The following is a 27,688-nucleotide window of genomic DNA, read 5'->3' as shown; positions in this document are numbered from 1 at the left end:
AAGGTAATAATCAGTTACACAATACTGCATCTTTTGTCCAAAAAAGACTTCTGCCTCTTCCCTCTGTTTTTAAAGCCTGGGGTCCCCATGCTGAGAGGTGAAATATACATATATGGCCAATTAGTTTTCTTTCCATCTGACTTGTGCCATTTGAGCTCAGAAATGGCCTCATCACTTCCGCACCAGCGGCTATCACCGAGCCACCGTGTTCACTTTTACACAGAACCAACCTGCACAAGTATGATACAGTCTCCTTGTTGCCCCGGGATCTTCAGGAGGGCAGTGACTGTGCGGCCCCAACACTTAAACAGGCAGGTAATAATAAATAAATAAATAGGCTATAAACCAAAGACATTACCTATTAATCTAAAAACTACTATAAAAACACATTCATGTTGACAAGGAGAGAGATTAGTATTTTCTGTAACAAATAAAAAAAAGAACTGAGGAAAACAAAACCCAATTTACTATTTTATTTCTACAACAAATCATTTGTAAATGTTTAAACTTCCAAGAACCAGACAAATTCAGGAAATATTCTACTTCAACTCACATTTTCTTTTTTCACACCTTTCCACCCAGGAAACCAATATATAATTGTATTTGGATTTTTACTCACTTATATCGGTATTGGCATTGGCTCCAAAAAAATCAACATTGGTTAGACTCTAATGTTTGTGTCTGGTGTGCTAATGCTAATACAACTAACAATAAAAATGAAGGTGGAGGGTGAACAATGGAGTCCTAAGCTACAACTTCTTATGACACAGCAGAAAGAGGAAGGTGTAAAGGAAAATCCGGGCTGCAGCAGTTACTGCTTGGTGCTGGAGAAACCCTGCAAACGATGGTGCTCCCTTAACCTGCGGAGAAGAGCAAGAAGAGAAGAAAAGAAGAAGACGAGTGTTATTTATACAGACACATATTTACTTACGGGATCATGCATTCCAGCTGTTTGGAGTTAATATTACGGTGCAAAGGGCGCTAACCTGACAGCGTTAATCCGGATGAATCCAGAGGCGTCACATGGGTCGTAGTCTCCTTGCACATCCATGCTGGAGTTAAAGGCAAGAGAGAGACGAGGGTTAACGATCATCAAATCCAAGGTTGGAGGAAAACAAGTAGGACGGAGGTAAACGGTTACTCTGGCAACAAAATGACTGAAATGTTTGGAGTTAACAGTAAAGTAACAGACACGGAGCCTGATCTGCCTCTGGAATAACTGGATCACTGATAATCTGCTCTTTTGAAATGACGTCTCCCATCGATTTTCCCTTGAATGCTCTTCTGTAGCATTGTTTGTCCTGAATAATGAATAATCAATAAAGAAAGAGTGAAAACACGCTCATGTACAAATGCACACAAAAGGTGCATGTAACGCACTTTCAAACAATCCCATCATATCAGCTGTGAGCTAAGTGTGAAGATGATTTTGTAATCTGGCGTTTTCTGTCTTCCAGTCTATCCAGAAGTAAATCTATAACTTGTGCCTCTGCCTGTTTCGTGTCATGTTTAGCTGCTCACCGCAGACGTCTCTTCTTAGCGTGCGCGAGCGTCTCACAAAGAGTGTCCGTGTGCTGTGTAATTACAGCAGTTTCTACCTGCAGTGCTTAATGCACTCCCTCCTCTCCTCCCTGCAACACCCAATGTACAGCTTGCACTCATTCTTCAAAAGCACTTAGCAAAGGAGGAAATTGCCAACAAATGATAGGATAAACACTATAAAAAGAAAGAGCGACAACTAAATCATCAACTCTCAATACAAGGCTCCCTACCCGGCACCTGAACATGATTATGAGTGAGTGGCTTCAAAGAATGGGGCACTCTGAGCGTGTGCGTGTCTGTGCGTGTCTGTGTGTGTGTGGGTGAGCATGTGATATTTTGTGTATTTCTTTAAGAAACCCTGCAGTCTAATTGAGAGTGGAGCCAGCGGACAGTGAGCAGGGTGACATTTCTGTCTCAGATGGGTGCGGTGACGGGCTGTATTACCACTGTGTTAATGACGCCGTTTACTGTTGCCTGTGGAGCGACAACAGGATGCCAGCAGGGATTTATGTGTGTGTGTGTGTGTGTGTGTGTGTGTATGAGTGAGAAAGAGAGAGAGAGAGACTGCTGCTTCCAGGTGTATCTCTATTAGGTAAAGATAAATGTCACTTACACTGTACATGTCGTGATCACCATAACGCTAATAAAACATATAACATTGGACTATCCTGCTTATATCATAGGCACCGCCTATTATTACTATTACTATTTGTGTTCTTAAGAATTTACTGATCACTGGTCATGCTGATAATAACTGTGACTTTGCACCAATCGATCTTAAAAAAAGCTTCATTTTTATTAAATCCGAGCATCAATTTGTGTTTTTTATTACCTTGTTCAATAGAGAACTGTCAGAAAAAGAAATTACATCAATCATCATATGCACTGCACTGATTTCAGTTTGATTCTAAATTTGTCTCCATTAAATAAATACCAAAATTGTATGAAGCACTTCTCAGAATTTGTCCCACTAATATAGATTTTATCAGAAATCCATGGGTGTGTGTGTGTGTGTGTGCTTGCAGCTGAGACTGCTGTTTTTTGTTAGGACCAGTTGTATTGAGCTCCTTTATGGGGAGACCAACTTCAGCCATCTGTCGGTGGCCCTGAGGACTTTGTGATGTCACAACACTACACCCCTGCCACACTCATGTGTCGTCCAAGGCGAAGTTATGAAATGAGAACAAGGTCAGGTCACTAGTGAGAGTTTCCAAGCAACAGAAAGATCCACGATACATAGTTTTTCTAGAGTGACTCAGCAGTTAGAGATTTACTGAAAACAAGAAACAGAATAAAAACTGAGAAAAAGATATATAGGTTGAAATGGCAGAATGAATGCACAATTTCTTTATCTCACTCCCAAACACTAGCTGAATGTGTGAGGCACTTCTCCTCATCTCTCTCTCTCTCTTTCTGACCTGCTTAACTAGCATGACACCCTCACGCTTTCCTCTCACAGGCCCAGTGGAATCACCTCTCTGGCTGAAAACGCCATTAGCTCTCTGACTCTAGGGTACAACTGGAGTGTGTGTGACTGAGGCATATGGAGTTCTTTTTTTTTCTTCTTTTTTTTACATTGGTCAGTGCTGAGCCTGCCCAGAGGGCATGAGGGGTCAGCCTCCTGAACAAACCCACTGTTTGAGTGGCTAAGAGGGCAAGGGGGTGCGGTGGAGGGGGGGCGGTTAGGGTCGGGGTGAGGTGGGGCGGTTGGGGGGGGCTGCCCTGCAGGAACTGAGCCCGACATTTCTCTGATGTCTTTGTGAGGCAGGGTGCGTTCAATACGTTGACTTGGAGGTCAAAAGAGAAGTTGGGCAGAATGAGCCAACGACTCAGCCGATTGGTGGACATGTGGAATAGCTGCACTGTGGCCGAGGGCAGCCAAACACAGCTGTCGACGAGGAACGAGCACACACTTTGATTCACTGACACAAGGCTACAAACACACACACACACTTACATTGACTTACATTGATTTCCTGAAAGCTGACTCTAACCTTAACCATAGCACTTGCTTAACCCTAACCTGAACCTAACTTTAAATCATTTTCACCTTAACGTCTAAGGATTTAAAGTTATAAGACAAGTCCCCATGATGTGACTGTATAAACAGATTTACTGTAAATCCTCACAACATGAATAATACCTGGACCGCACAGGTTTGTGCACCTATCCAGTCAGATCTTTGCATTGACTTCAATTCATTGTGTACAGATGAACCAAAACCATGTCCCGAACCTTAACCTAACTACAGTTCACATCTTACCACCAGCCTTAACCATAGTGACTACTTGCCTAACCCTTACTCTAATCTTACCCTAAACCTAACCTTAAAAAATTTCTTCACCTTAAAATTTTAGGATTTGTTATGGGGACTCACTTGTTGTCCCCATCAGGAAGACAAGTCCCCATAATATGACTATGTAAATAAGTTTAAGACCCCACAACATGAGTTAAACCTTGATCACACACACACTTTACCTTACCTGACCAACTCTTCGTTGTAAAGGGACTTGGGTGACTCTCGTCCCAGGATATAGACCTGACCCTTGAAGACGGACAGCTGTACTTTTCCCTCCACGTTCTCCTGGGACTTGGCTAAGCAGTGTCGCACAAACTCACACTCTGGACTGTACCAGAAACCTGAGGAAATAGGAACACACTGCATGTCACAAAGAGCATATCAAATTTAAAGGTTTGAAAAAATAAGGTTTTGGATTCAGTTCATTTTAACACAGAGTCGAGACAAACCCCTGATTGCTGTAACTGATCCCTATGACTAAGTCTCATGACATTTGTATTCATATTTACTTACATTTATTATTTTATTGATATTAATCAGACAATGGCACAACACAATACGCAAATCCTCCATTCAGATCATGGTCTAAAGGGGTCTGTGTTGTTGCTCCTCACAAGATGTTTCTGTCTGTGCTTTGATTTGATTTCTCTTCCAGGTGAACTTCACATCCCCCCTTGTCTTTACTCCCATTCTCTCTGGCCCGTCAGTCTCTGGGACAGATGGGCAGAGGCTATGTGTGTATATGTTCAGAGGTCAGGCACGCCCCACTCAGCAGGGGTCCTTCTCTCATCAGTGGCTGACCTCCACCTCATCGTCTGGTCACGTTCAAAGACACAATTCTTCCCTGCTTTTATTACCTCTGATTTAACAGTCAAAAACGGGCCCCATTTCGGTTCAGGGTGAATTCTTGATTTTGTGTTTTTCTTCATGGTAGTTCTGCTCATGTGTCAACTTGAGACATTTAAAAAGTAATGAAAAATATATTTAACATGCCTCCAGATACAAACATGATGTTTTAAAATAGCTTATTTCAAATAGTCAACAGACAAAAAAATTACAATACTTTGGGAAAATTAAACATATAACATACAAGACGAATGCATCATGCTGCATCAGTACAAGACCAACTCAGACTGCTGCTACTTCTCTAATGATAGAGAAATAACTTCAAACAAGGAAGATAAATTGTTCCGCATTAATGCAAAACAGATGCAGGACATGTGGACTGTTAACATAAGTCCCAACTCAGGCCGTCTGTTGTCTATTTGCAGAATTATTAATGATTTAAACCTACAATGGGTTTAATCTCTGCTCTGCCTCTGAAGATAGCACCTTTGTGTGTAAGTGTGTGTGTGTGTGTTTGCTTCCTGTCTCTGGAGGGTATAACTGAAGTGGCCTAGTAGTCGGTCTCTAATGGCGCTGATCCTATTATGTGGATGAAGGTGCAGGGGACTGGAGCTCGAGCAGAAGGGAGGATTAAGACACCTGAGCCAAGAAAAGCTCATGCACACACATGCAAACATACGTAACATACAGGGACATATGTACACATGGTCACATTCGCTCTTATATAAGGTGTACAGGGCCGTCTCTGGCAGAAATGATGAGCAGTGACCACCATGGCAATATTAGAAAGACAGGATTACTGTGAATACTGTCAATTTTAAGTTTAAAATTATGCATCCCCCTTCTTTGCATTGTTGATGACATTTTTTCAGCATTAGGTAATATGCTGGTAAGGTAATAATTACATTTCTGAGTGCTCTTACCTGTTCTACAAATAACAATATGTCACTAAACACACAGAATAAAGGAAATAATTGTGATTTACCATTGTAGACGAGTTCAGAGAACTTGATACTCAGTCCCTGCTTGATCCGTCGGACCTCTTTGTCCATGGTAAAGGTCTCGATGTCCAAATGAGCCTGTAACAGGATGGTGCCTCCGGGGGTTTCATAAATCCCTGCCAAACACGGCAAGAAAATCAACAACATGAAGAAATACACATGCATAAAACACTACATAGATTAATAGATTAACAGATCAGCCTGTGTAATGGCGTCTGTGTCCAACATTCAACACACTATTTCATTATTCCCATGATTTATGACATTGAAACTTTAATCTGAAAAGTGAAATAAAACAAATGTAATAAAAATAAATAATGACACATATATATGTATATATACACACACAATTTCCTTCAATAAATACCACAACCAGCAGCATTGTCATCATCATCATCAGGGGCCATTCACAGGAACATAAACTACACCTACGAGCGAGCAACTCTATTAGCCATCAGCCATGTGACAGACAGGCCTTCATGGTGCTCAGTGTCCTGGGTAAATGACAGGGTAGGAGGACCCTGCCAGCCTGGCGCCTGGACCAGGGCTCTCCCTACCCTGCAATTTACCCCCTCTGGACAGGGAGGGAGGGGTGAGGGGAGAAAAGATGAGGTAGATGACAGGAAAAATGAAGCTGTCACTCAAATGTCAGCTAAAACAAAAAAAAAAGGATTGGAGGGGGGTGCAGGGTAAAAAGGTGGTAGACAGATCTGACAACATAAATAGGAGCTTTATCGATAATATTCATTTCGGCGAATCATGGCCGTTTCCTCCATGCATCATGAGAGTCACACTTTTTTTGATTCAAGCCTCCAAAACAGATTCTCGCACCAGATTCCCCATCCATCCTGACTTCAAAATCCTTTTCTGAATCCTTAATCTCTTCAATGCTGGAGCTCCAATCTGCATGACCCCCAAACGCTGCAGCACCCAGCCCTGACCCGAAAGTGGAGATGCACTCGCTATGTGCCGGTGGCCAAAAAAGGAGCTTAGCAATGCTGCTAATTGTCCAAAGCCTCAAAGGGCGGCCACCTGAGCCAAGCACGGCTTGTGGCTTTTTCATCCAGGGCCGTGGAGGGCACGTAGGGACATTTCCGCTGGCTCCATCAGATAAATAAGTTAAAACTGCCCTCCAACACAACTTGGCTTAAGTGCTCCAAAAGAGAGCTGTAGCTTAGCGGCAAGGAGCAACAATGAAATGCTATCTGGGTAAGCTCCAACAGTGGCAGTTGAGTTAAGCTTAAAGAGACAACACCCCCCTGTGGTTTTTGAGGTTTTAATCTTTTATACGGTTACTGCAGGTATGCTAACCATGCTGCAGGGCGGCAGGGGCTCAGGTCAGGAATTAATTCACCCTGAGCTGAACCCCTCCAACCCTTTGGGCGAGCTGTTAGTCCTGCATAAACAGGCAACACCTAAATAAATACATGCAGATAAAGACTTTATTTGACGAAAACCATTTGACTTGAATAAACAGGTCAATATATTAAAATGTTCTGCATTATTTTTCGGTGTCGTCCTGGAATTTGACAGCAAACGATTGAGACTGTTCATCATTAAGAAATGCAGCCGTTTGCCACTGCGACTGATCGTTGCTTCCTCCGCTAACACCGTCACCTGGGAACGGGTCAGAGGTTTGACAGCAGCGTGACAGGTGGGAAATGTTAGTCTGGCGCACAGGCTGTTGAATGTTTTGGAGCACAGAGACAACGGTCTTGACAATCCATTTCAGTCCCCCGACGCCTTCCTGACCCCACACAAATAAATATGACCCAACACAAATAAGTATGACATGTCACCATTCAATCACTCCCCATTATCTATTGTGCGAACGCGACTGCCATTCCAGAGGGGACCAACAAGTGCACTCGATGGCTGTTATTCAACCACTTGGACACCTTGTGCTCCACCTCCTCCTACAGCTGCAGCAGAGGAGAAAGCTCTGATCTTTTGTTCAGCCGAGAGAGAGAGAAAAGTGGGCTTCCCATTTTCCAATTTCTACCTGCCAAGTTGCGCCACAGCCACAGTCTGTTGGCAAGTCAATTTGCCAATCATAGCACATAGTGTCGTGGGGGAAGAGGAGTGTGCACGAGTGTGTGCATGCGAGTGTGTGTGCAACAAGGCCACGCGGCTCACTGGTATATTTGCTGTGCTCACACATGTAAAAACCCAACAAAGGTGTTTATCGAGTTGTCTGTTGATATCAAAGATAAAGACAGAAAAACATCCCTGTTCAACTCCATGTGCACGTATGTGATCGTCTGTGTATTTGTGTTTATCCAGTGAAGCGTGCGAGCTGCCATCTCGCTCACGCTGTGTGTTTTCTGTACATGTGTGTACAAGCATAAGTGAATGGAAGTAACTTCTGTAGGTGAAAACATTTCCTTTGAGGAGAGTGTGTGTGTGTGTGTGTGTGTGTGTGTGTGTGTTTGCCATCCAGCCCACTTTTATGGAAGCGGAATAGCAAGTGTGACACTTAAAGCACTCAAGTAAAATAACTGCAAATTGCATGAAAGCCCTGGACACTGAAAGGAAAAGGTTTTTGAATAGATATAAAGTGTAAAAATTGCAAATATGTCCATCTCACTGCATTTACAGTGTCAGACTAATTTGGCACTAATAGAATCAAAACATCATCACTAAGACAGATTAAAAATGAAATATAATTTTTTAATTCCTTACCTCTGGACTTCATTCCAATGAAACGGTTCTCGACAATGTCAATCCTACCCACACCATGTATGCCTCTAAGACAGGGAGAAACAGATAACTTTGAGTGGACAATAATATATTCTCAATTTAGTTTGACCCATTTGAGAAACAGAAAGAATCCACATCCCTGTTATAATAATAATAAGCGTGAGAGGAAGCTGTTACTGTTTCCTTCTTTACCTCACATCCTCTATATAACATTTTGAATGGTTTCCCCTGATAATGGAAATCATGACATTAGTTTAGAATAACTCGTGTGTGATGCATGTGTTGAAGAGGCAGCAGTAACTTTACTATGATTTTAATGATGGAGGATTTTCTGATTGTCCTTTGGCGTCCGTCGACTCACCTTTATTTCTCTTCTTTTATTCGAACAGTTGGAAAGCATAGGAAGATAAGAAGTTTTGCGGTGACAAACACGGAAGGGAAAATTGTGATTGGGTTTCATCCCAGCTCAGCTGCGACACAGACACACATCCTTTAGAGGTGGTGAACTTAATCACCTCTGGGCAAACTTACGCACACTACTCTGAGAAGCTTCCTTGTGTTGGACACCTAATGTTGAAAGTTTTTTTTTAAATAAAGATTTGTAGAAATGTGTAAAAGCAACAGAAAAGTGCTCACCCAATCTCATTCAGGAGTGAGAAGATGTCCAGGGGTATGTCCTTGAATGAGCCGTCATTCAGATTGGTCACCTTGACAGGAACTCCTAAAGTGAAAAGATGTTCATATAACATATTGAAATCTTACATATAAATAATTGTGCATTGAAAAGCTCCTTTGTGCCCTCAGATAGCAAAAACCTATCCCCAGGAGTGCATTTCACCAGAGAGAAGAACCAATGAAAGAGTGATCTTCTGTTTATTTCTTGTTCTTTATTTTTGCTGTCTGGACACTGCACCTTTTTTCCGATGCAACGTTACGATGCATATTGAACTTCCAAGCATTAGCTTCTAAATAGCCATGAACGTTTGCATACTTTTTTGTTTTTACATCTTTAAGCAACGTGCAACAGCGATTTGCAACACTGGCAAGACAGGGAGGTTTCCGACACATAGCTGTTTCCCCCATCTTGCAGCCTTTATGCTAAGCCAAGCATACAAATTCTGTTTGCATATAATATTTACTAGAATCTTCACATTTCCACAGAAACGTGACACCAAGGTGCGGCGATTTGACAAGACAGGGCTCCTCAGTTTTCAGTGTACTCATGATGTCAAACATGATGCACTGGGGGAAAAACACAGGTAAACTCCTCCACAGACAATAGGAACAGAGTTTAGGGACTTTGCCCGTGAATAAAAAACCTAATTTAACTGCAAATTTTGGTGTAAAAGCATTATAATATTGAAAACAATACAAAAGCTTAAGTATTTTCTGTCACTCTGCAGTTACTAACTCAGATCTTTATGACGTAAAACAGAGATCTTCATCTCCTCTCAAGACCTTCCCTCCATGAGTTTGCATGATCTTCCCAAAACTTTACTTCATCTTTAAAATCTGTTGAAATTAAGCACTGTCATAATACACAACGTCCATTTTATACTTTATATGAGTTGATAATAAAGTAAATGTAACCTTAACACACCCTAGTTAATCAACAGCTTTCTGAAAACTGCTGTCACATGAATTTCAATTGACCAAAAAATACAGAGTTTATAAAAGTCTGCTGACAAGTGCTCATTATCTCCGTCACTGAAATCAATAGTCGTCAGATGAAAGTGAGAGCCGTTACAAAAGGAGGTGGTGAGAAGGGCTAATAAATTCAAAGGCCCTGCTCATTTGAAGGCTGTGAAATCGTGGGCAGGCCTTCACCTAATTCAATTACACACGCAGCTTTGTTACCCCTGCGCTCTTTAGCAAGGAGATTTTTTTTTGTGTGCGTGTTCACGCGCATGTGCAGGAGACACTTGTGGATTCATGGCCATCGTCCTGTTTTAGACACACACATTTGTAAATCTATTTTAGTGAGGACACTGTTGCCATAATGCATTCCCTAGCCCCTTACCCTAACCTTAACCATCAAAACTAAATGCCTAACACATTTACCTATTCTAACCCTTAAAGTCTTACCCCTGAAACAGCCCATGAAAAGTGGGACAATAATGGAGGACGGGCAAAAATGTCCTCACTCTGTATAGGTTGTAGGCTCAAAATGTGAAAGTACGCACAAAGAGGTTTGTGCAGTTATCCATATTAGGACTGTGCATTGACAATAGCCTTACTAAAACCTAATGGCTACAGTAAACAAAAAAAACCCAGGACACACACACACACACACACACACACACACACACACACACACACACACACACAATATTCATTAAAGACACCCACGTTCGCTCCGCACACTTCCTCTCCAAAGCCACTTAAACCAAGTGCACATCAATCACTGTCATGGACCTGCTCATTCACGGCCTTCAATGAGCAACACAGGCCAAAGGTGGAGGCAGCAAACAAACACAGTGTCCATGAGAGTGTGTGTGTCCGTGTGTGTGCTGAGAATTGAATATAGCCATTTGTATAATCTCTCCGTGCGTCCAGCGCTCGGTCCCATTACATACTTCAGCATGCTTGCAGTTGTCAGTCAAACAGCTTTGAAGAGAAGGGCAGCCCTCCTGGCCGCCTCTCAGCCACTGTTTACAAAACCCCGATAGGGCTGACACGTGAAGGACTTGACAAATTTTCTTAGACAAGGGCTTTGTCGACGGCCCATTCTCATATCGCGGGAACTGTGGTGGCTCCCATGGAAGGAGAAAAAGTACCTCTCAGTGCAGGAGAGATCCGTGTGGACGGTGCATTATTAGAGTCCCTCCCCTCCCAGATACCTAATAATTAGATTAAAAGTTCAAATAAATTACGGTAGAGTCTGAACGTGGGAGTGAAGAGGCTGGGCCTTTTCGTCCCTGCTCTCGCTCTCTCCATCGTGCCGGTTCCATCATCCACTGAGGGGTCTTTTTTTTTTCCCTGCCGTGATCCTTTTCTTCAGTTTTTTGCAGCCTAACAGTGCAGACAATGGGAGCGCAGACACAGTTGTAGGAAAAATTACTGCTTTACATTTTTCCTCTCTGTCTCTTTTTCCTCTCCACTCCTTTGGCATGAAAGGAGGGAGGGATGATTTTCTTTTTCTTCTTAGAGAGGGAGAGGAATGGGGAATGGACTGCTTGACGGGGGAAAAGGTTCCTGTCGTTAAATATTCTTTTTTAATCAGTGAGAAAACTTTGGTGAGAAAGGCAGGGATGAAAAGGTGGGAGGGGGAATGAAATGAAACATTCTTGTGCTGATCTTGTGCTCAGAGGGAGGAGTAGGCTCGGGCCTTTGTGTGGACAACTAAAACATCTTTTGTCATAGGGTGCTCAATAAAGGCAAAGAATATGTGTGAAAATGGAGCGCAGGCCTGCAATGAACCCGCAAAACCAGACTGGGCTTTACTACTGCGTCACCGTTTTACAAAAGCACCTCGAGCCGCAGTGACGCCAACTTGTTTTATAGTTAAACATTTTCTTTGGGGAAACTGGTAAACTGAGCTTCAATGTTACAACATTGAATATGACACTTTAAGAAAAAAACACTTTTGCTGCTTTGACGTTAATGATCTCAAACTTCACCAAACTTCCTACCAACTCTCTAAACTTCGGTTAAAATGACTATTCTGGCTCGTAAAGCTGTCAGGTCAGTGTGATCAGAGGAGCTAGTGTCTCTCAGCCAATTGATGCTTGTGATCTTCAGCCGTCACCACCAGTGACCAGGGATGAAGGGACATCTGTGCCTGTTGCCTCAGGCTGGGATGTTTCTTGCCATTTTCACTTTGCACAAACACATGACACTTTCCACTATTCAGCCCGATCCTTGTGGCAATACATCTAATGATTCTCTGGCCCCTCAGGGCTCAGTGTATTAGCTGGACTTAATGCTTCCGGCCTGTGTGCGTGTGTGCGTGTGTGTGCCCCCGGGCCAAACATGGCAGCCTTGCACTAAGTTATGCTGTGAGGCGTTAAGGATAAGTCTGGGTGGTCAGGAATGGTGATAAAGTGCAGCCGGGTCAACATTAGAGCTGTAGCCCTGTGGCTACGACCATCAATGTTAAGTAACATGAAGACACACAGGCGAGAGTGGACACGGACGGATTTTCAGAACTGATAACATTCAATCCATGAGAACAAACTTCTTTTCCTCTGTGTTCATGGTTTACAACAAAATGTACCAAAACTGATTTTGATGGGTGACAGATTTCAGAAACTTCCTCTGGGATTTTTTACTCAAAATGTTATTGTTTGAATTGTGCATTTTTAAATTTAAGCTTTTTCTGCATTTTTTAATTCTTGGTTGTTTCTATGATGCATGTCACTGCATCACAGAAACATGCATCTCACCATAGCAACCCCCCTCCCTCCCTGCATTCTCTAGTTTAGATTCAAGGAAAACAGTTGATACACACATTGAGTGTGATTGCATTTGCTCTTCATCACATTTCAGAAACCAGGGTACCAAGGAGCATTACCTTCTCTACAGACGGTTTAGAAGTGTGTGACAGACACTCAGTCCTCAACTGGTTTTCTTCTGATTACTTGGTTGGTTGAACTTGGATTACTTCTTTCACTGGAAGACAACTAAGATTTCTTTGGATCAACATGATGCCAAAACAAAAGCAAAACATGTTAGTTCTTGTGGAGGGAGAGAAGAGAAAGGTCTTCGAGAGGCAAAGTGACAGGGAGGCAGGTGTGTTCTCCTCAAGGAAGCCAAGAAACAAACCTGATTGGAGGGGCGACAACAAACCATGGCCTCAATCCAAGCCTGTTGTCTCTCTCAACACTGCCTCCTATAAGAGGACAGAGAAGACAGAGGATGAAGTTCCAGCTGCCTCTGAAGAACCTGTGAGCAAGGAGGAGCAGGTCAAGCCCGAGGAGTCCATCAGCTGTGTCACTGAAAACTTTCAAGCCTTCGTGACTCAGCTCAGGGACACGATGATGGACACTGAGGAGAGCCTGCAGGAAATGGTTGAGCTCATTTTTGAGAGGGCCATGCAGCGTCCCAACTCTGCTGGACTCTTTGCCGAGCTGTGCCAACTCCTCTCAACAGTAAGTTATGCATCTATGACTGGAAGCTTCTTTTATCCTTTTTCTAGTTGAGCAGCTTATCTTTTTTGCAGGTTATAAAATTAATTTAATCAAATGATGAGTTCATTTTGAGTTGAGGATAAAAATCACTATGTTTATGAGTATGTGAGTTGCATTTGTGTTAATGTTTCCTTCTGGTTTTCTTCTCTTCAGGTCAACGTCCCATCAGACAGCGTCTCCTTCAGGTCTCTGCTTGTCAAACACTGCCAGGCCGAGTACAGGAAGAGCTTTGTAATGGAGGACATTTCTCAAAAGGGGTCTTTTCTGGACCCAGTCAGGGACGTGAGGGTGCTTGATCGGCTGAGAGAAGAGCGAAACAACGCCAGCCCCTCCCCTCGCTCCCTCAATACCATCAGATTTCTTGGGGAGCTGTTCAAATCCAAGGTTCTGGGTGAGAAAGTGATGCACAGCTGCATCAAGAGGCTGCTGCAGAACGGAGATGGGCCGTCTCTTGAGAGCCTCTGTGAGCTCCTCCATCTCATCCAGCAGGACCTGGAGGTGGTCACGTCCAGGAAGGTGATGGACTCCTACTGTCACCAGCTGGAGTTCATTGCACAGGAAGGGAAGAGGTCACGAAGGCTCTCCCTTTTGTTGAAGGACACAGTGGACGCAAGGAAGAGAGCCGGCTCCACTCGCCACTAACCCCCCACCCCACCCCTACTCCTACTAAACCCCCCACCCCAACCCTACTCCCACTAACCCCCCACCCCAACCCCTACTCCCACTAACCCCCCACCCCACCCCCGACATAACATCAGACCTAAAAAATTCAAATCTCAAGTTTTTTCCATCTTCAGCAGTGATTCGCTTGAAGAGGTTGTCCATCTTAACAGATGAATGAACAGTTGACACAACAAGTGCACCAACCTTTTCTGAACTCTATCTCCAGTCGATCGGGGCTGTGGGGTGAATCTTGTGGGTTCTTGGTCATCAGGTACAGGTCGTCCGGAGCGTGATTCTGAAAAGGGAAAACACACACACACACTCACTTTCTCTATTTCACACACTTCACCCCACTTTATTCCACCAGGACCTTCTGAGACCTCATCAAAGAGCAGCGCGGCGAACAAGGAGACTATTGTGCTGGTTGTTGTTATAGGTGATAACGGACCGTTCGAGATGCGGCGGAGGGAAGAAAAGAGAGGATGGTGCGTGAAAAAGGAGACACCTGAAAATGCCATCAAAAGAGAAAAAAAGAAAATCAATATTCCATTTTTCTCCTCTATTTGGTTTCATTTTCCCTGCGAGGCCCTTCACCGCAGGGGCCGGCAGGGGAAAGTGGTATGCAGCGAGACGGAGAGAGGGAAAAGGGCAAGAGAGAGAAATGACTCACATCCTGAAGAATAGAGAACACTTGACAAGTCAACACACACCTGATACTATGACAGAACCTCTCATAGCAACATTAAGTCGTCTCTGTAAAAAAATCTCTGCCTTCAATCTATGTCAGAGGTTCTTCTTTGATTTAATTTATTCGAATCTGTTTTACTTTCAAATAAAGATTTTTTGCTTCGTGGCCGTCGCACAACAAAGTCCATACCTCAAATCCACTAAAAGTTGTCCTGGGTGACAGATGCTTGTTGTGTCTTTTTAAGCTGGTGGGAGCGATTTCATTAAGTCACGGCTGGGACCTGAAAGAGCGCGGCCGTGTTGACGCGTCCGCCCAGCGACGTGCCCCCTCCGACAATTACATGGCATTAGGACAAGGCGATGGCCAATGTCTCCTGAGCTGAAGCAAATTGCAGGGGGGCTATGCAAAATAACTACTGGGTGCATTTAAATGGAAAGCTTTACCAGACACTAAATCATCATACAATAACTAATCGGCATCCGCTCGCCGCCTGTCAGGGAGGAGAAAACGAGCAGCGAAATCACTTTTCCGTCCTTTTAACTAAACACCGAAATTGACTGAGAAGGCGCCCGTCTTCCCTCTCCTTTATTTTCTGCCTCAGAGCCCTGAAAGATGCCAAATGAGAGTGAACAGGAGAGGGGTGAAATGACTACACTAAAAAGCCTTTTGATGCATACTCTTTGAGGGGGGAAAGATGGTCTGAATTTTAAATACTGGAGGATGAGAAAGACTATGTTTCCTGTGGAGTTACATGCTGGTTGTAAACACACAGGTTGTCTTCTTTAACCTTCAAGTCAGTGACGGATCCAGGATTTTCTGAATCAGGGGCCGTAAAGGGGCCACAATTTACACAGAGGGGCCGATTATAAGTCACACATCATTGAATATATTTAGAAAATTGTTCCTTTTTCGAGCACATTGTGTGTTTCAAAAAAAATGGAGGAAAAAAAGATTCTTAACATATTGTCATATTAAAAAAAGACAGGATAGGAGCACTTCAGGGGCCAATTAGATTACAGCTGGGGCCAGTGCCCCCCTGGCCCTGCCCATGGATCTACCCCTGCTTCAAATAAAATGAATAAGACATAAGAGCAAATTGTATTTTTAAGTGGTCATTTTCTAATTTACAGGAAAATTAAAATTAAAATTCAATCAAGCCGCACCAAATTTCACACACTCATAGAAATCAGTCCCATAATAATGCCAGATTTTTTTCATCAAGATCAACGAATTATAACCTGGATAATCTGTGAAAACACAAATAAAAATGTTTTAGAAAATGTGAAAGAAAGTGATCAAAAAAACATCCTGATCCGGATCTGCACCAACATTGAATGGCTCCTTCCCTGACCTGCATCCTTCCAAATCTGTTTCATCCACTAGGTTTTGCACAAATCCTGCTTACAAACAAACAAACCAACCAACAAAAAAACGTGACCTTTATATTTGTGATGAGGCTTCAACAAAGGACTCAAGATACAACAATTTGAACCTGATTGATTGAATCACTTTTTTTTTTTTAATCTAAGCAAATTCATGCCTCTGACTGAGCAATGCTCAAAATGGTCATGCGTGCTCAAACTTCTGTGACTGCAAAGAAAGAAAAAAGGAAAGTAAGGGAATATACGCCTGTTTCCACTGAGCAACAGATCAATGCATTTCAATTCCAACCCCCTGCAGGTGGACCTGTCCCAAAGCCATGGCCCTGAAAGAGGGGAAAAGGTAGAGATGGAGCGGGGCGAAGGGGGGTGTGTGTGCAGGAGGTATTGGTGGGAAATGGGGCGTGAAGCGCACCATCATGTAGCACAGAGCAGCTCCTTTGGCAGTCTTTGCTTCTTCTATATTGTTGTGCTAAACGTGGCCCATACAGCAAAGACGGAGGCTGATGCATGAACTTAAAGCAAGTAAATTTCTATCTTTTCACATATTAGTTGCCTCATTGGTTTTCAATCGAAGCCAACAGGGCCAAAAAAAAGGCAGAGGTGGCAGGAGGGAGGGGGAGGACGGGACAGGAAGGGAGAGTTGAGAGGGAGATAGAAGAGAGAAAACGGATGGTGAAAACATCTTCGGCGCAATGGGTTGGAAATGACACTTAAATCACCATGTTTCAAATCTGTCCTGCTCTTTAAAATGCAAAAACGATACACACGTGATGCACATGGAGAGATATTTATATTCTTAACACCCGGGATGTTTTGGTTAATGTTAAAACCCCTCAGCTTAAGTGAATGACAATAGGCATTTCATGGGAGGCAAAGCCAGAGCGATGCCAAGATGGACGCGGGGAGCAGCCGCTAAGTATTGCAGGTCAGACCAATCAGACCCGGGGGCAGCGAAGGCACATGACAAACGCTGACCTCTTCGCTTCAAAGCACACGTTCTCATGCACGCACACACACACACACACACACACACACACACACACACACACACACACACACACACACACACACACACACACACACACACACACACACACACACACACACACACACACACACACACGAGACCACTTCCTTCCCCTACAGGCAGCCTGCTCATCCATCTCTGGAGCCAGCCATGCGACCAGCAAAAAACAAGTTTTCATTTCCTCTGGGTGAGCGCAGGCTTTGGCGTTACGCTCATCCCCTCCTGGTCAACACGAGCGGCTCAAAAGAGGGGAGTGGGCCCGAGGAAGCTCGTTGATGGAGGCTATAATTAAGACAGAGGTGATGTTTTAATGACACAGGACGAGTGTCACGCTGCCTCAGGGTGCAGGCCTGACTGCTCATGTGTGGAGGTACAAGGAGAGAGGAGACAGTGAGGGACCTATTACTAACCCAATTTGATAAATACCCACATGATTAATATAGCATAGGAGGTTATGTTTTCACCTCTGTCCATTTCTTTGTTGGTTCGTTCGTTTTTAGCAAGATTACACAAAAACTACAGGGTGGAAGGATGCAGTATGGGTCAGTGTTACATTTGAGTGCCGATCCAGATCTGGGAGCAGATCCAGAAACCTTTTTTCATTTTCTTTCAACATTTCTTTCGTCTTTCAACATTTTCACCAGTTTCCCAGAGAATCATTAATGAATGTTGATGAAGATCAGGGATATAATACATTTAGAGGACTGATATCTATGAGTGTGTGAAAATTGGTGCAGCTTGATTGAATTTAAAGGGACTGTTGGGCCTTGGCAGAGGTACATGTATGCATTCCTCTGAGAGCCATTCTAGTTTTGTATTTTTCCATGTCATGTCATGTGAACATAAAATAATGCAGATTTGTATGTATTTGTGTATATCAGTGTGTGTGTGTATATATATACAACTTATGTACAAATCATTTTTGAGATTTTTTTTAGTATACAATTAATTTTCTTTAGCCATCTTCATAATGAAAGTAAAAGGGGTCAAAAAAGATAAAACAATAAAAATTTGATCATTAAAATAAATAAATAAAAAATCTACATTGCAAATCAATTATGTGAACATTTTCTGCATTTTCTTAAATCAAGAGTTAATGTATTTAATAAAATATATAGATATAAAAATAATGTCATTAAAATTTCTCATAGTATCTCTGAATTAAAAATCTTGACACACGGCGTTCAACTTTGTGTCATACCCTGACGCCAACAAATCCAAATATAAAGTCAGAACTGTCATCAGGTGCATGCTATAGACATGATAACAGTTGCCCTGGGTGCATGTCTTCACACAGGTTAATGTCACCTAATAGTGGCGAGTAAATAAAAAAGAGTCAGGGGGCCACTGTGCTGCAGGCAACATGGCTCTGGGGGTTATCAGGAAGGATACAGTGTTAATCATAGAGTAACCTGAACTCTGCTGACTCTTATCTATCGGAGAACATATGAGCGACCATTTGGACATTTCCTAATCTGACTGTGTTGAGCAGAGAGGGGCCATTGTGGCACAGGTGGGGGAGTCGGGGGGCTTTGAATGGTCGAGGTCCGCCCCGAGCCTTCGGGGCTGTAACCGGAGGAGAGAAAGAGGCTGATATGGAGAGGAGATACTTAGAACAAGATGACCTCTTTCAGATGACCTTCCAGGTGGATCAAAATCTGACATGTTGGTTTAAGCGTGTGGGAGAGAAATTCACTTTTGTTCTTGGTTTATAGGCGGTTTTTGTTCAGTTCTTAAGTTCAAGTATTTACTTTTTATCAGTTTTTAATCTAAAAAAATTCAAACTAGGATGTTGTTGTTGTTGTGATGTTTACTCTGACCCTTATCCATAAACATTCAATCTCCCAGAAGGCCAGAGGTGGTGGCGACTGAGAATTACTTGATTATTGCAGCTCTTTCAAAGTTCAAAATCTCATTGTGTGCCTGGGGTAATGTATTCACCACTGCAACCATAAATATTTCATTGTATTTAATGCCTTTGATTGATTCAATATTGGAGTAATGGTCTGACACAAAACCCCCTGAATGAAAATCAGTTACACAATACAGTCATCATACATCGCTATGCTATTGAGCCATTCTTTTCAAAACATTTCTCCACAGGCCACTAAATAGGCAGCGGAGGGGTGGGAAAGGGAGAGAGAGAGATAGAGGTCTGTGAGTTACAGTGGCCCTGCCCCTGCATCTCCACCCCAGCAGCGCGGGACCCCTCGCCTCCCTGTGATACCCCTTCCATTGGGGACTCATCTGTCTGGCCCACTGTCTTTGTACTTTACTGTTACTGGTGACATTTTGGTGTCACGGTGTCACGATGAAATGGCTCCCCTCCCACGTCGCAGCCCGCGGCGGCACAACTAGTGGAACAATAAGGTCTCGCGGAGTTGGGGCTGGAACCCAGGAGGCCCCAGCTGGGCGCAACGCCCTAACCCTTCCCCCTCCCTGGCTCCCATGAAATTGGGAATTAGTCGAAGCGTTGCTGACGACAAGTCAGTGTCTGTGTGTCCCGGGCTATTCCCAGGGCCCAGCGAGGACCCGGGGTAAGGAGAGACACAGAAACAGACACAGCAACCAAGGGATGCGAGCTCTGGGGGTCACTAGGGGCAACCTGTATGTACTGCTTTGACCCCTGACCTCGGCAGAGATCAAACTCTGTCCCACCCATGGCACTGTGGGAGAGTGAGTCATCTCAAGTGGAGCTGGCATGGGTCAGCAGAAGGGACAGTCGGTGTACTGCCGTGTTATTTTTACAGTAATGGTTAATATTTTCTCTGTCTGCTCCTGTGGAAACGACAGCAAACAGCGTGTGTGTGTGTGTGAGAAGAGACTATTCACTGTAATCATTAATTAACTGTACTCATTTAAAGCCTATTTCTGTTTCGAGTCATAAATTCTAATAATGTCTCTGATTGCTCTTTTCAGTTTAAGTCATCTCAAGATGATACTGAATGTCCAGATGTTTGTGTCGAATCTCGAGGAAATCTAAAAATCTAAAACTCTTCAGGTGAACATTTTCTTTTCATCTGTACAAATGTTTCATGTCTCAAGTAGAGTTTCAGTTTGAGCAGTGCCAGTGATTAAAGATTATAAATAACATACTTTATCTAAAAATCAGTATCGAATGGAATAAGTTCAATATTGTTCAAGGAATTTGAGGAAATGCCAGGAACTGATCTTACCTTAGGATCCTCGAGGATGCCAGACTCGTAGCTGTTTAGAAACACAGTATAGAGAATAACCATCATTTTAAATTCTATTTGACTAAGACATTGAAACAGAAGAAGCATCACCCCCACACAAACCCTGACCCACCTTATATGCATGAAGTTGGCGTCCATGCTCCAGGGTGCGCGGGGAGTCACGGGCACAGAGATGCCATGTTTCTACAGTGCGACAGAGAAAGCAGCCGTTATGATGCATATTCTTTCACCTGCAGTCTCTCTGCACTCGAAGGTTACACCAGAGGCTTTTTAAATCAGGGATGAACTTTGAGCTGTGAACGCAAGGCAGCAGACTATATCAAGCAGCTGGTTTATGACACGCTGTGTAACTGAAATAGGTTTGCTTCTCCAGGCTGATTGTCTCTCTATCAAAAGGAGAGGTGGTTCTTGTGTGTAAGGAAACATCTCAGTGTTTTAAGATTGCATGAAGCGGTACAAGTTCTGCAGTGCAACTAAAACATCATGAGCGCCCTCTAGTGGGCAAAACTGTTGTAAGGGAGGGGACCAGGTGAATTAATAACAGTCAGGGAACATGTGCGGTTGATCTGTCGATGAAATCATGAGTGTGACATTAAATCACAGGCAGGGAGGTTTTCATATTTTTTATACTGCATTATATACTGTAACTACAGTCTATTCACCATTATATTGTATTCTTTACTAAAACCAGCCCAATTTAAATACACACAGAGAAACGTTTTCCTGTTTTCTGTTCTTTTGTTAACACAAATGGAAAAGAGAGGAAAATACTTATTTGATCCTGGGGAGAAATTAAACTGTATGGAAGAGTGGAACAAGAGATAAAGAAACAATATTCTCTGAATGGAGCAAGAAAATTAAAAACCTGGAAAGCAGCGAGAGGGAAAAATCAGATTAAAGTTACTGCACATGTACAGTATATAAAGAAAATTATAAAAGCTTTACACAATACAATACCCTGGGTATATATATATGGGTTTTTTTGTTATAATATAATGTATGCAGTTTTATTTTGGAGCGTTTAATAGATTTGATAGACTTATTATTATAGACTTAGTGATCCATCGATTTACTGATGCTTGTTACCTGTGCGTATTCCATCAGGTCTGTTCTCCCCCGGAAGCGATTGTAGAACTCGGGGATCCTCCACGGTGCGATGATCTGACCAGAACCAGGAGAGACGGGGTGAGTATGAGTGTCGACAGACGCAGCATCAAACAACTTGGGTAGTTACTCACCTTAACCTCGGGGTAGAGGGCGTAGCATGTGAGCTCAAAACGGATCTGGTCATTACCCTGAAGAACACAGAAGAGGGTAAAAGATGAGGTCCACGTCTCAGGAATCAGGTGCATCAGGATTAATGGTTTAAGATCAACACGTCGAAGACGTTTCCTATTAAGTCTTATGTTCAATCACAGCTAAAGATGTTCACAAATTATGACTGCATGTATGAACTATCGGCAGCATCGTGGTTCAGTGGTTAACACCATCACCCCACAGCCAGAGGGGTCTGGGTTAGAACCTGACAGCCAGCCTGGGTGTGAACGTGAGTGTGAATGGTGGCTTATCTCTATACGTCGGCCCTGCAATACGCTGGCGACCTGTCCACGATGTGCCCCGCCTCTTACCTAATGTCAACTGGGATTGACTCCAGCAGCTCTGTGACCTTTAAAAGATAACCAGTACAGATGAAGGATGGATGGGTCTCTATCATAAATTTATGATCTGGTGTTTGTCTCTATCTACAGGCACTCTGTGATCCTTTATAGGATAAGCAGTATGGATGGATGAATGTAACTTTATGATCCGGTGTGTGTGCATTTAAACTGATGGCAAGAGAGTCACTTCAGTCCTTATATGCAAAGTGGAAAGGATACATGGAAAGAAATGCAAAGGTTTTATATTCAAGAACAGTTGCATCACAGCAAGACGGTTGGTTTAAATCCTGCTTGGGCAGATGATTTTTGCTTGTTCTCCGTCTCGGAAGATCAACAGCCAGACGCTGCTGCCTGTGGTAATGGTGACGCAACTATGTCAATATTGTTCAGTAGCTGTCACAATCTTGTGACATGGAATCCAGAATTACTTTGTTGACTTTCTATGTTAAGTTAAATGTAAATCAGAGACTTCAGGGCTGTTTAGCAGCTAACCAGGCAGTGAAAAACGCCACAGTGGAAGATAAATACTGGAACCCTGGCAGTATTTAAGTCTTAACTGGCACATACTAATCAGCTGTTGGGCAGACCTGCATTTTCATTCAAACTGCAATGATTCATTTCATTTAGCTGATGATTCATGTGCAGGCAATAGAGACGCTGACATCTGCTTCAGACTCACAGATCAGCTCTATCTTTTCAGTGAGTAGATGATGACATTGAGTGAAGGGGGAGATAAATGGCTGCAAGGGGAGTAGATCTTTGACCTCCTGATGCAGTTTGGTTACAGAAGGTTAATGTTCAACCCTAAAAACACATTCTCATGTTCAGACTATGGACAGTGGTCTTGTTAACTCACTAAAAAATAGTATGGGTGGGCTGTTGGACATGGCCCGCCACCACCTCATCTTGGACTCAGTTCCAGTACAGCAAACTGGATCTTAGTTGCGTGATAGCCAAAAGAATGTGAATGATATTCCAATAAATATTATATATATATATATATATGGAAACGTCCATTTAAGTCTTGGCCATTGCCAGTTGGTAAAAATTGCAGATTTGTCATCATATGTGACTTAACGTCCTGCGTCTAGTTTACCTTTCCTGTAGCACCATGGGAGACATACTGGGCGCCCTCGCTGCGTGCAATTTCAACCTGGCGGCGGGCGATGCAGGGCCGAGCTATCGCTGTGCCCAGCAGGTAGCGGTCCTCATACACAGCGTTGGCCTGAACTGCAGGCCAGATATACTCCTCCACAAACTGTGCACGCAGGTCCTCAATGAAAACCTGCACAGGAACAGAAGTCAGGACCCAGAGCAGAGCTTTTTGATGAAGTACTGTACATCTGTGGACCATTTATACATGAGGAATATTTAATTATATTCCCTCTAGCGAGAGATAAGTGGAGATCAAAAGATTAAGTAAGTGATATTGATGCATCAAAATGAAACAACTACTGAATTTCTTTTATTACAGAATGTCATTTCATTATCCTAAGAGACAAGAATCATTATTTTATTTGTGTCATGGCCATTTTACAGTAAGGATAAGATTTTAAAAATTATTTTACTTCCTAAGATCTGTATAGGCCCAACAATGCCAGTATTCATCAGGCTCTGCTTGAGTTGCCCACAAACTACTTCATATGAAAAATGTATTCATACCAGCATTATTTACTGGACCTGCCAGACAGTTAAGAAGTCATTCAGAAAACCTTTTTAAAAAATCTGAAGAAGAACATGAAAGAATATTGATAATGCCCTTACATCATGTTCTAGCTTCTTAGATCTGTGACACCCTCCTATTCATCCAGAGTAATATATTTCATCATATTTCACTCACCTTCTTTGCTCCGAGGATTTCTGCCTTTTTCTGCGCAGCTTCAAAATCCTCACTTTGCCCGATGTTGGCCTGAAAACACACAAATGTAATCACAAATCAAGGTGATGCAGGTAATCCTTAGATCATCTGTGGTGGAGAATATATAACCTCCACATAAACACAAAGACGTGTGCCTGTTACGTGTCAATTCCGACAATCCCACATCTTGTCATTCAGATCACGTCGGTGGAGGAGATGCAACAACCTCTTCACAGCCAAAAACCAACCATGAACACCACTTAAAGGCTCCTGGTGCTTCCTGGCCCCCAGAGCTGAACACAAAATACGGGAATGTTTCCATTTCCCATAAAAAGACGTGATACTCATCTAGTAAACAAAACAGACGTGCTTTAGTTTGATACGGGGACATTATCAGCCATGTCTGATGGTGCAGCAGGTCTGCGTCAATGTCTTTTATGTGAAATGTGAGCTACAGAGACAAACCAGATCCATCTATTCACACACAGATATCCCAGGTATTTCCATCACGTTATTATGAGTCACTAACGTGTGCGTTTGTGTGTTTGTTTCTCTCTCTCTCATCATTCTGCTTGTATCTATGACACCACAGCTGCAGGATCCAGATCTCACCCTACTGACACTCTTCTATCTCTTTATCATCTTCGTCATCTTCTTTGTCGTCATCTTTATATCATTATTATTTGTATTCGTTGTTTATTTTGAAGGTATCTCTGACTCCCGAGCTGCAGATGACTTGGATATTATTCTTATCACTGTTATTATTATTATTATTATTAAATGGTGGGGCTATTATTAATAACACCACTACATGTATAAGTACCACCTAAATCTTTTTTTATTGTAACAACCACTCTGACCGAGCTTAAATGTGACAGTTACACAACTGTTCCTGGTCTCTCTCTCCTCTCTCTCCGCTCCACCCAACAGGTTGAGCCACACTAAGTCTGCGTCTTCCTTTCTCGTTGTAGGAACTGTTGGTTGAAATGTTGTAAGGTCTAGACCTTACTAGATAAACTGCCTTGAGCAGCAAATGAATTGAATTGAACCTAAGCATTGCAGCAACCAGCATTAGTTATGTCTGTGGAATTCTCCCTCTCTGCCTTTGTTGATGTAAATGTCTTTGACAGGTTCAAACAAGCACATGGTTTTGTAATTGCATAACAAACGGCAAATAATTTCATGGATCACTGTCTGCTGCCTCTTCCTCTGCTCCCCTGCAGAGCCACAGCCCAAAAGCACCTCACATGCCACAGCCCTGATCTATAGACCTTCATCCATCCCCCCACAAACCCACTGAATGAAAAGTTAGACCACAAGGAAATCTGCCTGCTGTGCAGTTCTGAGCTGCCTCGGGTCAAAGAGTAAATCCACCTAGATTTGCGCTGACATTATTTCAGCCAAATCCTGGTGGTGGCTGAGAGCGAACCAGCACAAGAGCTGCGATAGGGTTTTTGTGTTTTTAGGGGGGGGGGGGCAAATTGCATCAGCTGCCTGAAAACAACGAATTGTAAAACTTCAGATGCGTGACACACAAGAGCAGCTGGTCGGCAACACATAAAAGCCACCTGTTGCACACAAACGCACATGGACACACAGGTCCTGAGATCTTACCAAGTAGGTGATGACATCGTAGCCCTGCTCCTTCAGCCAAACCAGAATGCAGGACGTGTCCAGTCCGCCGCTGTAGGCCAGAACCACTGTGCCTTTAGACATGATGAGGGCTGTTCGGTCCGGGCAGGTGGAGAAACTGTTAGAGAGGAGACAGCAGGGAGTCAAACGAGTTACTACAATCTTACCTAGGGGTATCAATGTAAAGCCCATGCTACTTGGAAGTTGTAAGATCCTCCTGTAATATAATACAATCACACGTGTCAAGTCTAATCTAGGCAAATGGTTTAAAAATAAATCCCTTCATTCATTTCTAATGCAGTAACAGCTCCAGGAAAGAGCCCAGAGACAGCAGCAGCAGACAATTCATCGATTTGTTGATTAATTTGTCAGTTTCTCTAATATTTAAGTTATTGAACATGAAACATTTCCATCCGATGTGATGTGAACATGTGATGTGGCCATTCACCACCGCTGTCTGACAACTGAGAGCAAAACTGATGACATGGCCCGAGGATGATTTAACCAATTAAGTAAATATTGGAGCCTTGTCCTGAGGTTTTCTCTCAGGAGGATGTAGCAGTGCAATGCTGGTGTTTTACTGTGGATGACCATTAGGAGCATTCAACCATGAGGGTAAGAGCCCAGAACATCATCCATCCATCAGTAAAATGAAATATTACTGATAAATAGTTTTCAACACATTTGCCACCCAACAAACTGAGCTCCATCAGTCCCCACCATTCTTTTGTTGTCAAACCTAAACTAAAAGTAAATAAAGGCTACATTTACATATATTTAAACATATTTTTACTTCACTAAATCTAACTTTTCCGCGACATTCTTCCAGATGACAGACTAAACTTGTATTTCAGCGAGAAATCACATCAGCATGGTTTGATGGTGGCGATGATTATGAAACCTCCACATGTAAATGTAACACACACAGACACACACACACAAACATACACACACACACACACGTGACTAACCTATGAAACCTCAACGTGGAGCAAACACGCAGATGTGCAGTAGCCACTCACCAGAGAGGGATTTCTGTCTGTTTTTACCGCGGAGATGAGCGCGTGCGTCCCCCGGAGATGTGGTGGCTGGTCTGTGGATGAGGACCGGAGGAGAGCGGTGGCGGCGGCGGCGGCAGCGGCGGAGTGTTGAACGCGCAGAGGTGACGGTCTGAACGGTCTGACTGTTCCAGCTCACGTGGCATCATCCACCAATCCTCAGGTCGCGCGCGCACAGACTCACACCGAGCTCAGGGTAGCATCCGAACCTGTGCACGTGTACGTACATGCACGTCATCCGTATGTTGGGATATGTGTTGTTGTCATGGTGAAAGGTGCTCTTCAGGAAACCTGTTTTTGTTATGTAGCCCCCAATGGGCCCCCTGTTAAAGAGAGAGTTCCTTATTAGCATAGTTCACCCGAAAATGTAAAAAGCTGTGGGCAACTGTGAGCAAACATTTGCAGAGGGAGTCTGGAACCAAGAATAGTTTTCATTATAAATACATCTGATCAATGTTCAGTTTAAAGTTTTAAGGAATTTGGCATAAAATGTTTTTCAGAATCAAGAAATTAGCAAAGTTGATGCTAATTACTTTGCTGTTTATCAACTAATAATTAATCAGCTCATTATTTCAGCTTTGGAGAACTGTTGGGCATCATGGGGTAACAAGGAAACTGAATAGTGGGTGTCAGTAAGGGCACCAAAACAAAATTTGAAGTATTAGATTATATTAGATTCTTACATAGAATTTTTTTTTATCTCTTATCATTTTTAAAAAATCATTCTCCAAACTTAAACTATAAACAGGCATGTACGAATCAACAGCAGTTATAAATACACAGATACATTGGCTTGAGAGGAAACTGTATATCATGTCCTACTTCTTCATTTCTTTTCAATTCTCGGGTTTGTGGTGTCAGTGATACTTCCTCCATCAGTGAAACACAACTCCAGTGTTAACATAACAAAACACATATTTGAACTAGATTCTAACAAACACTTTATTATTCGTTTTTGTAAAAGAAGGTGAAAGACATACAATTGTTTAAACTGTTTGAGTACATTCT

General features: G+C 42.9%; 2 protein-coding genes across 2 annotated transcripts; one reads left to right on the top strand and one right to left on the bottom strand.

Moving 5' to 3' along the window:
* Nucleotides 1–458: 458 nt before the first annotated feature.
* Nucleotides 459–26,834, bottom strand: ass1 (argininosuccinate synthase 1). The gene is made up of 15 exons (XM_069513503.1): nucleotides 26,645–26,834; nucleotides 25,605–25,740; nucleotides 23,973–24,041; nucleotides 23,229–23,417; nucleotides 21,713–21,769; nucleotides 21,561–21,635; nucleotides 20,587–20,657; nucleotides 20,454–20,484; nucleotides 14,385–14,475; nucleotides 9,025–9,109; nucleotides 8,371–8,435; nucleotides 5,673–5,804; nucleotides 4,026–4,182; nucleotides 987–1,052; nucleotides 459–860 (listed from the first exon to the last, which is right to left on the bottom strand). Exons 2-15 carry the CDS (start codon nucleotides 25,704–25,706, stop codon nucleotides 812–814), a joined length of 1,239 nt encoding a protein of 412 aa, XP_069369604.1. The 5' UTR covers nucleotides 25,707–25,740; nucleotides 26,645–26,834; the 3' UTR covers nucleotides 459–811.
* Nucleotides 13,056–14,378, top strand: LOC109647520 (eukaryotic translation initiation factor 4 gamma 3-like). The gene is made up of 2 exons (XM_020113329.2): nucleotides 13,056–13,478; nucleotides 13,671–14,378. Exons 1-2 carry the CDS (start codon nucleotides 13,056–13,058, stop codon nucleotides 14,157–14,159), a joined length of 912 nt encoding a protein of 303 aa, XP_019968888.2. The 3' UTR covers nucleotides 14,160–14,378.
* Nucleotides 26,835–27,688: the final 854 nt, after the last annotated feature.

This window comes from Paralichthys olivaceus, chromosome 18 (genome assembly GCF_024713975.1).
Source record: "Paralichthys olivaceus isolate ysfri-2021 chromosome 18, ASM2471397v2, whole genome shotgun sequence".
Lineage (NCBI taxonomy): Eukaryota > Metazoa > Chordata > Actinopteri > Pleuronectiformes > Paralichthyidae > Paralichthys > Paralichthys olivaceus.
This window is presented reverse-complemented; position numbering and strand designations above follow the sequence as displayed.

What these genes read in the sequence shown, in the direction of transcription:
- LOC109647520 (XM_020113329.2), top strand. Translation starts at nt 13,056, where the DNA reads ATGTTAGTTCTTGTGGAGGGAGAGAAGAGAAAGGTCTTCGAGAGGCAA. An exon ending in TGTGCCAACTCCTCTCAACA is followed by an intron (nt 13,479 to 13,670) that starts GTAAGTTATGCA and finishes TCTTCTCTTCAG; the next exon opens with GTCAACGTCCCATCAGACAG.
- ass1 (XM_069513503.1), bottom strand. Translation starts at nt 25,706, where the DNA reads ATGTCTAAAGGCACAGTGGTTCTGGCCTACAGCGGCGGACTGGACACG. An exon ending in CATTGGAATGAAGTCCAGAG is followed by an intron (nt 5,805 to 8,370) that starts GTAAGGAATTAA and finishes CGTGTTTGGCAG; the next exon opens with GGATTTATGAAACCCCCGGA. An exon ending in CTCTGAACTCGTCTACAATG is followed by an intron (nt 4,183 to 5,672) that starts GTAAATCACAAT and finishes CTATTTCCTCAG; the next exon opens with GTTTCTGGTACAGTCCAGAG.